General features: G+C 33.9%; 3 protein-coding genes across 3 annotated transcripts; 1 reads left to right on the top strand and 2 right to left on the bottom strand.

Moving 5' to 3' along the window:
- Positions 1–5,625: 5,625 nt before the first annotated feature.
- On the bottom strand, positions 5,626–7,336 carry HELRODRAFT_75858 (hypothetical protein; the record flags this gene model as incomplete). The annotated part of the gene is made up of 5 exons (XM_009015894.1): positions 5,626–5,884; positions 5,957–6,074; positions 6,150–6,305; positions 6,424–6,790; positions 6,977–7,336. The coding sequence occupies 5 exons, from the start codon at positions 7,334–7,336 to the stop codon at positions 5,626–5,628; spliced, it is 1,260 nt and encodes a 419-aa protein (XP_009014142.1).
- A 404-nt stretch (positions 7,337–7,740) lies between these two features.
- On the top strand, positions 7,741–10,751 carry HELRODRAFT_170072 (hypothetical protein; the record flags this gene model as incomplete). Its single annotated transcript, XM_009015893.1, has 3 exons — positions 7,741–7,860; positions 8,587–8,899; positions 10,480–10,751. The coding sequence occupies 3 exons, from the start codon at positions 7,741–7,743 to the stop codon at positions 10,749–10,751; spliced, it is 705 nt and encodes a 234-aa protein (XP_009014141.1).
- A 2,848-nt stretch (positions 10,752–13,599) lies between these two features.
- Positions 13,600–14,085, bottom strand: HELRODRAFT_75758 (hypothetical protein; the record flags this gene model as incomplete). Its single annotated transcript, XM_009015892.1, has 1 exon — positions 13,600–14,085. A coding segment is annotated over one exon (486 nt), but the record flags the coding sequence as incomplete, so codon positions are not given.
- Between the last annotated feature and the right edge of the window lie 1,233 nt (positions 14,086–15,318).

The following is a 15,318-nucleotide window of genomic DNA, read 5'->3' as shown; positions in this document are numbered from 1 at the left end:
TACAAACANTATTAACGCCAAACATTCGGTAGAATTTATAGAATATTGTAAAAATTATGGTCTATTACCAACATATATATATATATATATATATATATATATATATATATATATATATATTAAAACTGTCAGAAATGTATATATAAATATATACATATATAATTATTAAGATATACCACTGCATTTTCAGCATTGATCAGTTGCTGGCTCAATTTTTCAAAATTTGGATCATTTTTTTTATCACTGTTTTTAATCCATTTATATAGAAAACAAAGTTTATATATAAAAAATTTTCTATATGTATATGTTAAAAAAACAATAATAAAAATATAACATGAAATATGGAAAAATTGAACTGGAGACTGATCAAAGCTGAAAAATCAGAGATTTTTTTTTAGTCTTTATTATTGCAGCTCTGAGATGTTTCTTAATAATTGTATCTACAACAGTCTCAACTTATTTAATATTTATATATAATTAAATTACATTAATTTCTTGATGGTGACCAAAGAGGATATACATGTGTGTTCTTAATTTTAAAATGAAAACAGTTTATGTTTGAAGTGCACAGTTACTTACAACAATGGCAACTAGTAGCATAAACCACAGAGCACATAACACTGCTGATGAAAACCATTTATAGTAAATAAAATATTGCTTGTACAGTATATAAAATAATATGGGTCACAGAATAATTAAGTATCAATTTGTTAAATAAGTAAGTTAAACTAGAAACCAAGCCATAGATCATATTATCATAACATTTATAGCTATGTTCATTTGAACCAAGTCTGGCAGGTAACATGTTATTTTATTTTGCCACAAAAAATAAAGCTTATGTTTATACGTTTGTTTAGCATTAAGGTCTAGTGCAATGTAGCCACTAAATTAGACTAGGTCCAGACACGAACAATGATAGACTATTCACCACTAAGTACTACATTTGTGTATGTACTTGTACAGCATTATATTATACTATTGTACTTAAACTATTTCTACTAGCAAATAGCTAACTAGTAAAACTAGCTAGTAGTAAGCAGTAAAACCTAGAATTTAGCATCAGTACTTAGTCTAACTAAGTTTATTAATCATGTTCATTAAAAAAATCAACTCAGTGAAGGTAGTGTGTGTATATATATATTATTATTATTATTATATGATCATTTATATAGCGCCTAATAAAAACATTCTCATAGGCGCTTTACAACTATGGCAATTTTCTACAAGGAAAAAAGATGTCTTCAATTGACTTTTGAACTGGGAAGTGTCAGACCAGACCGGTGCAAAAAATATGGAAGTTCATTCCAATGCCTTGGTCCATAAACTGCAAAACTACGTAATGCAATCTTTAATTTAGTAACCGGGACCACTAACAAATTTCCCCGATCTGATCGTAGGCCAGTTTTTAAAGAAATCGATGATTTGTCAATCAACATTTCGGACAGATATTGCGGAGCCAACCCGTTTAAGCATCTATAAACCAAAACACAGACTTTAAAATCAATTCTTTTGTTGACCGGCAACCAATGAAGTTCTGACAAAAGTGGGCTAATATATTCAACACGACTAGCACCAACAACAATTCTTGCAGTGTATATATATATATATATATATGTATACATTTGTTTATAGTAGTAATATAGTATAGTACTCATAATAGTCAAATTCAAGCAGATTGAATTAAGACTGTCAGAAATGCCATTATTGATGAAAATAACAGCATGTTCCTTGGTGGTATTGTATCCAGAGTTGTTTTTGACAATAACTAGCATATAACTTACTTATTGTTCAAATTTATTTTATTTTTAATGTTTTTACTCTTGATTGTTAGTAAAAATAGAAAGTATAAAATAGTTAATATATAAAAATAAAGTCATATAAATATAAAATAAAGTGAAAGTCAATAAAATTGTTAACTGATTGATATGTTCAGTTGTTAAACAGTTAATTAAAGTTGTTAATTTAATTGACACCACAAACTAGCGACTAGTCTCGCCAAACCGTAACAGATGATCTACTTATTCATTCCAAGATTTAAATAACAAAATGATTTATAGTGTTAAACAACGCACCGTTTACAACTTTCGAGACGACTGGACCAGCCATTAAACATAAAGTCAACCTTCAAAATAATTTTTTTTCTTTCACGGGTTAAGTTAAAACCACAGAACTCAAAAACAAAATATTTGCAAAGACGATGGAAAATTAATGACGATAGCACGAATGCGTTTATTGCAAACACCATATATATATAGAATATAACATATAGGAAATTCTTTATTATCGTTATGTTTGTAATATAAATAATTTGTCAATAAATCTGGCAGTACCCTGGTTTTAGTTTTGATGTTGAGACAAGACTGAGATAATCCCATGGAATTATATAATTCAATGGATAATCCAGGTCATGGAGATCATACTATTTATTTAAAAAATTATAAACCGTTCGAAGTGATTTCCCCATATCGAGCTGTACGGTTTATCCACCTGGAATGTATTCAGATCACAACTTCATCAAAATGAATACTGTATCTAAACCATCACGAAAAATCATAACAAAGAAAGTAAGACATTATAATAAAATTGATCAAAGGAAATTCATTCAATTTGTCACTTGAAAAGTGTGAACATGACAATGTTGATGATGCGATTGCTGTTTTCGAAATTTTAGTTCTGATAACTGCCAATGAGGTTGCTCATAATCATGTTTTCAGTTGTTCGTTCCATCCACTTCAGTGCAATAAATAGGAACGACTATTAAGACGTTTTTAGGCTCAATCAATCAAACAGTCAATCAAGTAGTTTATAAAGCGCTATTTTTGCGATGTTCAACAGTGCTCTTCAATGAATTTAGCAAACGGATTTTGACATCTGCCCTGAATTTTGTAAGTGATGGAGAAGTAGTCCGACAAGGAAGTAGAGAGTTTCAGAGAAAAGGGGCAGAAAAAAATGCAGATTTAGCAAATGAGTGTTTAACACGAGTTAAGAAGTGAAAACAAAAAGACGATCGTAAACTGGGCGTTTAGGTTCAATTAATATATCTGATAAGTACTTATGAAATAATTTAGATTGAGACTTATAAATAAACGTGCAAATTTAAAAAATTATTATATATATTAAAGGTAGCCAGTGCAAGAAAACAATGATATAGAGATAAATGAGAAAAGAAAGGGCCTGAGCAACTAGACGAGCATTAGAGTTTAAAGCTTTACTTAAAGGGTAGAGTGTAGAATCAGGAAGACCATAGTAGAGAGTAGTGCGAGTTACAATGATCAATCCCATGGACATCTAAATAATTAATTATCTAGAACACATGGATCAATCCTAGATCAAACTAAAGAAGTAACATGTTCCATATGATCGTACCGCACTACTGGAACAATGTTGTTAAGCATAACACCGGTAAATCAAAAATGTTGTGACACACTTAATAATATTTTGTACAAAAATTTGGATAATTCATAAGGTTTAAATGTGAATTATGCGGCTGACAAATTTTCTGTCCTTTTTGAGGTAAAAGTAGAATTAATGAATATGTTGTGTGTCGTAATCGTAACATATAAACGGTGGTGTTTGAATGAGGATATAAAATTTTCCAATTTTTTCTACGCACTGAGAAGGATGTTGACCAGATTGTTGAAAGGTTGTCTACCAAGACATGTTTGCTCAATACGATACCATCATGTCAGCTGGTCTGGTAAATTTATATAAAACGGCGATGAAAAAAAGTATTGAACTGAGTTACAATGTATCAATAATAGGATAAAACTATTGAAGTTACAAGAGAAGAGTAGGATCATCAAGGAAAGGTATTTTTTATATTCTACATAGTAAATACTATAAGCAGCACTATAGATCTGAAAAGAAAGAAATTTTGAAAATTTAACCGATTTTTCAAGTTTTATTTTCAAGTTTTTTATCATAACAACAATCTCCGTTAACTTTTAAAAGCAAGAACATTATTAGATTCTATATTTTCTCTTATTGTTTTATTCTATATATATATGATTCTAAGTATACACTTATATCCATGGTATACACATAAAATTCTAAGTATATATGGTCGTTGCATGTTTATTATATTTTACATAAAAAATCATTAAATAGAAAGTAATGTTTCTTGGTAGCTGTTATTAAATTAAAAATGATAAATTTTATGCAATTCTATGCAATTTTCTTCTTTATGATTACAATTCCATGCAATTTTCTTCTTTACATATATGGGTTCCACGTAACGCTCTCTGAAAATCTTTGGTTCATTTATGTTTTTCAAGTATTTGTGGTTTTTTAGTGTTTAAAAGTGAATTTGCATCGGTACTAAGTTGTGACATTGAAGGAAATTCGTTTCAGATTCCGGGTGTTGCCTTTCGAAAATGTCGTCATTGCTCTGTCGTAGTTTGCAGTTAACAAAGAAATGTTTTGGTAATGTCATGGTTCGCCATCATGTTGCGGGTCCACCTCGCAACTTAATATCTACCGGAGTTGGTTACAGCTTTAATGCTTCTTTTTTACCAACCACTAATTTCAATTTTCTTGCTCCTGCTTGCTTTGCTCACATTTTTTTCAATTTCAAATAAAAATTTCGATATTGTACGTAATCTTTGGATACTACCTCGTGAGCGTGCTAATTTTCTTTTAAAATATTTCTAATTAAATAAATTACTAAACCAAGCAACTACTAACTAAAGCAGTAAAAGCTACTAAAGCTGACTTATTATAAAAGAAAATCAAATTTTCATAGATAAGATGATTATCTAAATTTTTATTCACAAAAATCTCTTGTGCTTCTTATCAGTTCAGGTGGTTCTATAATAAGAATAACCGTGTATATTCTATAAGATAAATCTGGTTTTTAATTCTGATTTCAAACTGCACATTTGATTTTGAGTCAAAATTGACTAATTTTAAACTACTTTAGGTTTAAATTCAATTTTAAACTAATTTTTTCCAGAGCTTTTTTACTACTCATTTTATTTTTATAATTAGCCTTTTATATTCTTTTTATGGCACTTTTTTATGAAACCATTCTATTTCATGTTTTTCTTGCAGAATTATAATGACCTAAAACCTTATTCAATTAAACAATTAAACCTAATGCCAACATATTAAAAATATTTTATCACTGGCTAAGGCACAGAGGCACCACTCAAAGAAAACTAATCAAATATTCAAAACTTTGAAAAAGTTTTTGAGTTTATTCGAGATTTTTTAAATATGCTCGGCACTTATTTTATGTCTAAAAAGCATCAAATTTATCATGTTTTATCAGTCATTAAAAGCACTTTCAGTTGATTTGACTGAAGTTGTTGGTTGCGGCATATTTGTACAACTGAATGCAAATTAACTCCACTAACGTTTTTATTTATTTAAAATATTAAAACACATTTTATGATAATGAATCTCTTTTTTGAATTTTTTTAAAGGAACAAGTTGCTGTTGGAACAGTATTGTTTGTCTCAATCACTGCTTTCCCGACATACATACTTTTGAATGTCAAGAATTACAGAAAGAAAGAATAAAGAAATATTTTCATTAAGAGAATGAATATTGATATTACAAATCAAAACAAAACTTGTAATAGCTACTTTTTTGATTGGTAATAATAAAATGTTGAAAAAACGTTTATCAAATATTTATTTTGTTAACATTAGAAATTGCTAGTTTTGGGCTGCTCTTATACAACATAAAGTGTCCTTGGACTTGAGCTGGACTTATAGATTTTCCTATTTCATTCTGCCTAATTTCTTGAACAAATATGTTAGCTTGTTGAATGTTGCAGTGTGGATAAAACTTCAAAAACATCTGTTGTAGTTGATAATCAGAACAGTAATCTATCAACAGTTTCACATCCACCCTTCCTGGCCTCACCAATGCTTTATCCAATCTATATTTTGAATGACCAAAATATTACATAATAGTAATAGCCATCATTAATGATACATGTAAAATAAATTACCTTTCTGGGTAGTTTGTTGTCATGAAAATGATTCTACCTTCTGAAGAAGCCACACCATCTAATGCATTTAGCAAGCCACTAAAGGTTAATTTGCCCATCCCCTGATAGACACCTGGATCTTAATCAAGAGTTATCAAAACTGCAAGCATTTGATTGTGTTAATTTTTTTTAATAATACATACAATGGTATTACTTTCTTTGGTTAAATCTCTGCTTGCAAAGGCAGCATCAACATCTTCGAGCAAGATAATACTTTGCTGTGGCGCAACACTTAGCAAATGATTTAATCTGTCATCAGATAGGCCAGTTTGGTTGAGATTCAATAAACAAATTCCGAATTCAAGTTCACCTTTAAAAATTTGTGTTATCCTTCATATAGATATCAAATTAATTAATTTACACGTTATTTTAAGGAAAAATTTTATTAAGTAGATGATACAAATGTTTCATCTTGCTATTGGAGTCACCTGCTAAGGCGGTAATGAAACTGCTTTTGCCACATCCAGGTGGTCCATGTAACAAATAACCTCTTCTGTAGGGTATCCCTCTTTCAGTATACCATGATTGATTTTTTAAAAAATCTTTAATGTCGCATTCTATATATTCAGCCAGTTTTTTATCTAAAACCACAGATGATAAAGGACGTCTTTTTCTCGGGTGTCCAAATGGTCGCCATTCAGAGGCTGCAGGTGTGTACATGATAGTCTTTCCTTCCTGCATTAAAAGTGCAGATTGTCTGGCATTATGAAGAATATCTTCAAACAACTTTTGCTTTTTTCCAAAAGTAGTTAATATAACTGATTCAAATGGCACTCCAGTCTGAAAATCTGTCATCTGTTTTTTAAATGAGATGGATTAACAAAATAAATTTAGCTAGGATACAATATTTTGTGTTATTAAAATAATTGAAACATGAATCAAAAAGGTAAAAAATTGTAGACAGAGACTAGATAGTGATAGTTTAATTTTTAATATAATCTAATAATGCTAATCAAAAGTATGGCAGAGTCCATAGCAAACCTGTTTTTCCCTGTTTCTTTCAACTTGAATCCATGATTTACTGTATCTGATGTAATGCACTCCCGGGCCAGGCACAAAAAAAAAATGTGTTTCTATTTTACCAGGGCCCAATTGTTGAAACGAAGTATTTACACTTAAGTGCTGGGTCCGACGACCCTGGCTATTCAACCACTGCAATAACCAATAAAAACTTTTGTCGCGGCTGGTTACTTCTAATGTTGTCATATAATTACGTCTGAAAAATATCAAAGAATGTTGCAAACCACGGCGAAGTACTGCTAACAAAGTGCCGACGCCAACCAAACCAAAACCGGCACCAAAATAAGGATTATCTTTAAGAGAGAGAATTAACTCTGCCATTCTTTACTTTATTCATGCAGTTAATATAAACAAACTAAATCAGTTAAAGTTAAAAAAAACTATCCAATTGGCAATGTCAAAAACCGCACTTGCCTGCACTTTATAACGTGGTGCGTGAAGAGTACATAATCCATATTAACCTTACTGACCGACCTATATATTATGCGAATTGTTTAACCTTAAACGCAAGGCTAGTGTCATTCGCATCTCATTGAAAATTGTATAGCTGCACAAGCTGCTTAACTAAGCATTAATTTAAATTATATTTTCTATGTATTTCAGCGACGTAATTATGACTGTATGAGCTGCTGTTCAAGTTAACAAGTAATCTAAATTTTACTCAGTTGAATAAGTATCACTGTGCAACACTTGTTTACGAGCAACTAATAAAACGAACTCGAGCAATGTCCAACAATTATCAATTACACTTCAACCAAAAGTCAAAGGCACCCAAACTGTCTACTCGCCAATTCGTCATAAACAAATATCTTACAGTCACATCATCTGTAGACTGTATAGAAGAGGTACTAGATTTTTGAACTTCCTGTTGAATAATGACTTTCATGACTTTACACCTGATATGAACTCCTCGATTTTGAAACGTTCTTTGAAATCATTTTTAGAAGATTTTACGGAACATATAAATTGATGATATATGAAAAAATGTAATATATAATTAGACATAATTTGAAATTGAATGAGTATGATTACACACGAACGTGTATATACGTGCATGAATGGGTGTATGTGTACGAGTTCTTAAGTGAGCGTATAAAAGTATTTGTATAGATATATAGTGATGTAGTGAATGTAGAATTTACATCAAAAAGTATAATTATGTGTGAATATGGACAAATTTGTATACGAAAAAGTATTTGAACACTCTTGTATAAAGGACGAATGCCGGCAACACCGTCTGCGGTGGTTTGGTCATGTCAAACGAAGTGGAAACAGTGCCATAACTTCTCTTGCAGATATTGAAGTACCTGGCACACGTCCCAAAGAAGTCCTGGTCCTGGTCGCAAACAATCGAGCAAGACATGAAAGCTCTAAATTTAAATAAAATGGATACAACTGATCGTCTAATTTGGCGCAAAAAGTTGATGGCAAAGAAAACAACGTCCTACCTCGGGAAACCGGGTCTCTGGACGCAAAACGAAGATTGATTGTATAAATACGTACATATGTATATTTATGTATGGTTAGCGTGTCCGTCTATCACTCCCACGACCCGGGATCGAATTCTGCAGTTTCTACAGGTTCATCTGGGTAGCCGACCCCCGGCCAACCCAGTCGTCCATCCTTTCGAGGCTGGTAAATGGGTAGACGACGTAAGTTGTCGCATGTTGGCCGGCGAGGTGGCTCAAATGCGCGCTGAGTCAAACATCTCAATGGCTATCATATACTCAGCGTATATGATTCGGTGGTTGCGCGTGCACATAAATACATGTGTACGTCGTGTGAAAAGGATAAACAGCCCTTGTGGCGAAGATGGCTGCTTCAAATCAATGGTTGAAGAAATGAAGAACATAAAAGATATACAAATACTATATCTGCAACATTGTAAGTGGTTCTGCGTATGACAGAGCTGCAATAGTAAAGACTAAAAAAAATTAATTAAAGACATGTTCGATTACTCCAGGAACAAATATATGTATGTGTATATGTGCGTCTATATATAATATATACGCGTATGTGTTCGCATACAGGTATCGACTGTAAATGTGAACGTAGTACATAACTGTTCTCGCGGTAAATTATTGGTGGAAATATATATATATATATAAATTTATATCTTCAAAAAAATATTTTATGATATATATAAATATCCTGTTTATTTACATTGATCTCCATATGATTTCAGTTTAGGTTGCCGTACTCGTTGATTTTGTCTACAAAATCTATTATGGTCATTCTGTTTTTCTCTTATTGTTTTTAAACGGAGGAACAAATAAAATTTCATTTCATAAACAGCATTGAATTAATAAGGAGCAGTTTATAAAGAATACCACCTTTTGGTAAGGGGGTCAAAAAATTAAGAAATTCACGTTTGTCACTTTGTGACAAACGTGACTTTAAAGGCACTTGGTCTCAAGGAAAGAGACGCAATGGATAGATCGGCTTGGAGACAGAAACTGATGATTGGAATAAAAAAGTCCGACCCATAACGGATGGAGACTATAAACGAGTATTTATTGATTGATTGTTACAAAGAGGGAAGGAGATAAAATCTTATGTGACCTTCCATTTTGCGTTGCACTTTTATAATGTGAGTCAATCAAAATGTTTTAAACATATTCCTATCAAAAAAAATTATAAAATTTTATGTGATCAAAAATTTGTTTAAAATCCACTCTTTATTCTTCTCTTAAACTCCTTTGCTTTTGTTTAATCAGAGGCGTAGATAAGGGGGGATTTGGGACGGAAGCCTCCCAAAATGGCATTTTTTGGGAGGCTTCCCAAGGCAACATTGAACAAAATTTCTACATAAATTTACAAAAACCTTGAAAGAAAACTATTTCAACTCCTCCACAACAATAAAATTAAATTTTGCACTTGTTTTAGTTGCAAAAATTGTAGCTAAAAAAGGTAGCCAACTTTTTTAATTTGAGCCCCCTGTCCGTAGCACATTATCGGCAACGCAATTGGTTTAATAAAATATTCATTATTCTAAAATCATTTACAGTGAAAGCAGGAATTTTTGATTTAGATCTTAAATACTGACACAACCGCTTGTTTATCTGTTTTTTTTCAGTTTTAAATAAATATCAATAAAGTGAACTAATAAAAAATTAAACTTTTAAAACAGTCAGTAAATAATGGAATGCGGAAAAATTTCGACTATAAATTCTGTTGTAGTTTCCGAACGTCAATCTTTTCCAGTGTGACCAACCTGCAAATAACATTTTTTAGTATATTTTAATTCGTGTACGACTCTCTCATGTGCAATTCAAAAATAACGATAATCCGATACATAATTTTATTATTTCACACTTCATATTTGGCGCTGCAAATATAAACGTAAATTTGATCAAAATATCTACTCTGTTAATAATAAAATATTTTAAATTTTACTAGGAAACGTTTAATAAAAAAAATAGCAAAACTACAAATAATTTGAGTTTTGCCCATAATTTAAATAGTCAGTCTGCCGAACAAATTCAAGACAAGAAATTTGATGTTCTGGCAGCAGATGAAAACAGACATTTCACTTCTGACGATATTTGCTTGCATAGATCTACACCACAATGGCTACAAATGTTTTGACGTCGCACGGAAACTGGTAAACGGTTCAGGTGTTCATTCTGGCCCGCATGGTGGTGTTGTCCTCAATCTGAAAAATTATCTCAGAACGTCTCAGAGGGATTTAAACTTTCATCCGAAAATATTCGAATACTTATGTGTTTGTATCTGAAACCCTCTATCGACATAGTTATCATTGTGATGCATAGACCAGCTTCGTCTCAAATCACGAAAGAATATTTCAATGAGTTTCGACTGTTTCTCGAGCTCCTTCCTCACAGTTCTCAATGTTCATCATCAAAATGGATATCTTTTCGTGAAGGAACAGCCGATTTTTTTTGCCATTCTACTGCTACCTAATAAATAGATGTCTGCACATGTCAGTCAGTCATGCTGAGATCTCAAAAAATAGCGTTAGCGAGGACGTATTATGAATCCAAACACACTGAAGAGTTGTTCTACAGCCCGTCATCGTAAACGAATTGGCAGACCAATTTTAAATCGACCGAAATTGTTATTCGATAATTTGGAGGCGTTAAAGAGGAGCAAATTGCAGTAATCAATCAATCAATCAATCAATCAATCAATCAATCAATCAATCAATCAATCAATCATCGAGTAGCGTCCAGAGACCCAGTTCTCCCGAGGTAGGACATTGTTTTCTTTGTCATCAACTTTTAGCGCCAAATTAGGCGATCAGTTGTATCCATTTCATTTAAATTTAGAGCTTTCATGTCTTGCTCGATTGTTTGCGACCAGGACTTCTTTGGACGGCCTTTGGGACGTGTGCCAGGTACTTCAACATCTGCAAGAGAAGTTATGGCACTGTTTCCACTTCGTTTGACATGACCAAACCACCTCAGCCGGTGTTGCCGGCATTCGTCCTTTATATCATCTAAACCAGCACGACGCAGGATTTCGGTAGATTTGATGTGGTCCTTCAGACTAATTCGTTGCATCCATCGGAGCATTTTCAAATCAGTTCGTTGTTGTTCCAGTTTGGTTATCATTGGCCATGTTTCTGCACCATATAACAACACCGGACGTATCACAGATTTCTAAAGTCTTGATCGTAATAGTAGTGGGATGTCACGCCGCATCAATATAGAGGCAAGGAGATGCCATTTATTCCAGGCTGCACGTATGCGTGCTCGAACGGCAGCTTCAGCTGTTCCAGTAGAATCCAGAACATCCCCTAGATATTGAAACGATGTGACTTTCTCTACCTTAATGGCTTCGAAACCAGTGCTATTTCGAATTTGTTGTTGAGGATTGATGCAAGCAGGACAAACAAAATTGGACACTTTAGATAAAGTACCAATTATTTTTGAACAACGTTTGTGACACCACTGGTTACACTGCTGACACTTGATTGAATGGTTACCTACACCAGCTTTACAAACTGAACAGGGTCATCGTCCAGTAGCTGTGGATTGGATGGGTTCACCAGTGTTCATTGCTTTGGTTTTGCTGATGTTGACTTTGAATCCATGATCGGCGAGTCTGGTGTTCCAATCTTCAAACATCTGTGCTGCATTCTGCTCAGACGTGGCTGTTGAAACGATATCATCAGCATATATTAGATTCCAAATGTCACCAGTGCGTATCGGTTTTGTAATTTCTTCCATCACAGTTATAAATAACAGTGGACTGAGAATCGAGCCTTGGTGAACTCCAACGCCGATGTCAAATGCATCTTTGTTTCCAACCGTTGTGCTGACGAGAGTCTTAGTATTCGTATACATTTCCATCACAAGTCGAACAAGATATTCTGGAATGAGTTGTCGACGTAGACTCCACCTGATTGTTTCACGGGGAACTCGATCAAATGCAGCTGCCAAAAGATGTGAATTGCATCAATTGTTGATTTCCCCGCTAGGAAACCAAATTGATAATTTCCGATTGTGATGCACGACGTTAATCTTCTCTCAATGATTTTCTTGACAATTTTCAGGGAGTGTTCTAACAGACGTATACCCCAATATGATGAACAGTTCAATGGATCACCTTTGCCTTTTTATAGCGGAACTGTCATGCTATAGTTCCATTCAGTCGGCATTGAGCAATTTCTACACACTTCACGGCAAAGTTGTAGTAACGTTTGGATACCTGCAGTACCAGATGCTTTGATAATGTCATTTATGAGTCCAGAAAACCCTGCTGCCTTTCCATCCTTCATAGCTTTCAAAGCTTCTGTAAGCTCCTCTACAGTGATGTCTGGAATCGGACCTTCGATGGGTGGAGCGTCAAAGTTGACATTGATGGGATTTGTTTCATTTAACAGACGGTTGAAGTATTCTCTCCACTGTAGCTTGATCTCATCTTGTTCCGTCAAGAACCATCTCATTTTTGTCGTTTTTGATATATGAGGCACCAACTATGTCTTTTTTCGTACGCTTTCCTTGTTTTGCTATACGATACAGAGATTTCATTTGTTCACCTTTGCTTTTAGTGAGCCACTCTCTGCACTGATCTGTCGGAGCCAGTGCAACTTGACCTCTTGCATAGTTGTTCTTCTCACGGAAAATTTTATGGTCATCAACAGACTTTGATTTTTGCCATTGCTTGTATGCAGCTTCTTTTCAGCTATTGCATTTTGTACACTGTCATTCCACCACCAAGTGTCCCGTTCATGCTGACGTTTTGTACCAGTTTCCCACAAACTGTAGTTGCAGCGTTTATCAAAACGGTTTTGTATGTACTCCAATCTGTACTGGCTTGCGATTGATGGTCTAACTGTGTTGCGACAATCTGTTAAAATTTTTCTCGATAAATATTTTTTGGCAGCTTCCACGTTTTGATTCTCCGAGGCATTTGTTTAGACTTATGTTTTGACAGTTCGACAACCAAGTCTGCCACAAGGAGGTTATGTTGGGCGACACATGATTCGCCAGGTATAACTTTGACATTTTTGAATAGCCTTCGGTGTTGTTGCTTGACAGCGAAGAAATAAATTTGCGTGGCTGATGGTCCACTTTTGTATGTTATGAGATGTTCCAAACTCTTTCTAAAATATGTGTTCAGTAAACAAAACCGTGACTTTCAGCAAACTCAAGGATGCGGTTGCCATCTTTATTCCGTTCTCCATAGCCAAAACCGCCATGTACGTTGTCAATATCATCTGTTTTCTCTCCAACGTGGCCGTTGAGATCGCCTCCAATCAGGATTGTTTCAGATTTTGGTATTGTTGAGATGATGTCAGAGAACGCAGCCCAGAAGTCATTTTTTATCTCTTCTGATTCGCCTGTCTGTGGTGCGTATGCAGAAAAAATGATCATTGTTTGCTTTTCTAGGCGAAGCTTGACCCACATGAGACGTGAATTAATCCTTTTAATATCCAGTACTTCTTGGGCTAGCGGTTCTCTGACAAAAATTCCAACACCATTTTTGGCCTTCTTTTGACCATTCCAGAATAGTTTATATTTTTCTTTGTCTGAGTTGACATGACAGACACCATTCGATTTCCATCGGGTTTCTTGAAGGCAGCAGATGTCAATCCCTCTACGCTCGACATTTCTGCGATTTCCATGCTGCGGCCAGTTAGTGATCTAACATTGAGCTTTCCAAGTCTAAGTACCATAGAGGGGCCGTTCTGAATTTTTCTGCAACATCCCTCAGCTATTGCATACTTCCTAGGGATTCTTGGCACCCCTTGACCACTTAAGGCCTGCTGGGGACTAGAGGCCGTTGTTTTTCTTTGTGATGGCATATGAATAATTTGGGAAAAAGTTTTTACATCCGGACACCATCCTGACGACAACCACCAGTTATAAGCGGTAGGCCTAGCCTTTTGCTCAAAAACACGCAAGGCAGCGTAAATGCAGTTTTATGTCATGCCCAGGACTAGCAGTAATCAAACCGAGACAAGATTAAGTGTTGAGGTAATCTCACCTGTCAATAGACGCTTGATGTGCGAAATAGCATGTAAGTTTTAATTGCATGCTCTCTTGATGATGAAAAGTCGTGGTTGTCAATTAGTGTTTATAAAGGTTACTCCAATAAGTTTGATAAAGTTGATGATGGGTAGGTCTGAGCCTGCAAAACTTTTAGTTTATGAATGTTTTTGAAATCGTAATTTAGCCGTTTCATACAAATAAATAAGTTTTCAGACTTAGTTGAAAAAATTGAGTATAAACCAAGCGAGTTAAGTTTTTGGTACAAGTTGTGAGACGTTTAATGTTTGAAGAAGTACTTGACGTATGAACGAACATATGAAAGTGAGTGTCGTCAGAGTACTGGTGGAAAAATACACCAGATTGTTTGATAAAATTGTCGATAGGGAAGAGTTACAGTACGGTTAGTTTTTTAACACCTGCCTTATAGACATTTCAATATACCATATAACATTTTATAAAGGTATGTTATACAGATTTACAGTGTATACGTTTCAGTACACAATAAAACAGTCTATCAAGCTACTGTCATACAGTTTTATAATTTTCTGAACAATATCCACACGTTTTTCTAAACAACAAAACTATAACAAACATCATCCAGTCCACAACTATCCAAACTGTGTGTACATTTTTAGGAACACAATGCATTTTCTCTAGAGTCTGCATTCCATCAAAAATATTTTCCGTTTTCTTGATCATTATTGTGATTTTGCAGACTTTTTGTTGTGCACTTTGCACAAATTTTTTTTCTAAATTGAACATCTCGTTTGTTTATAAAATAGGGCTTAGAAGTTGGTGAACCAAAGCGTTTTCACACTTTGATTTGACAATTTATGCACATCA

This window comes from Helobdella robusta (assembly GCF_000326865.2).
Source record: "Helobdella robusta unplaced genomic scaffold HELROscaffold_17, whole genome shotgun sequence".
In the NCBI taxonomy this organism is placed as follows: domain Eukaryota; kingdom Metazoa; phylum Annelida; class Clitellata; order Rhynchobdellida; family Glossiphoniidae; genus Helobdella; species Helobdella robusta.
The sequence above is the reverse complement of the archived record's forward strand: the minus strand, read 5'-3'. Positions and strand labels throughout refer to the sequence as shown.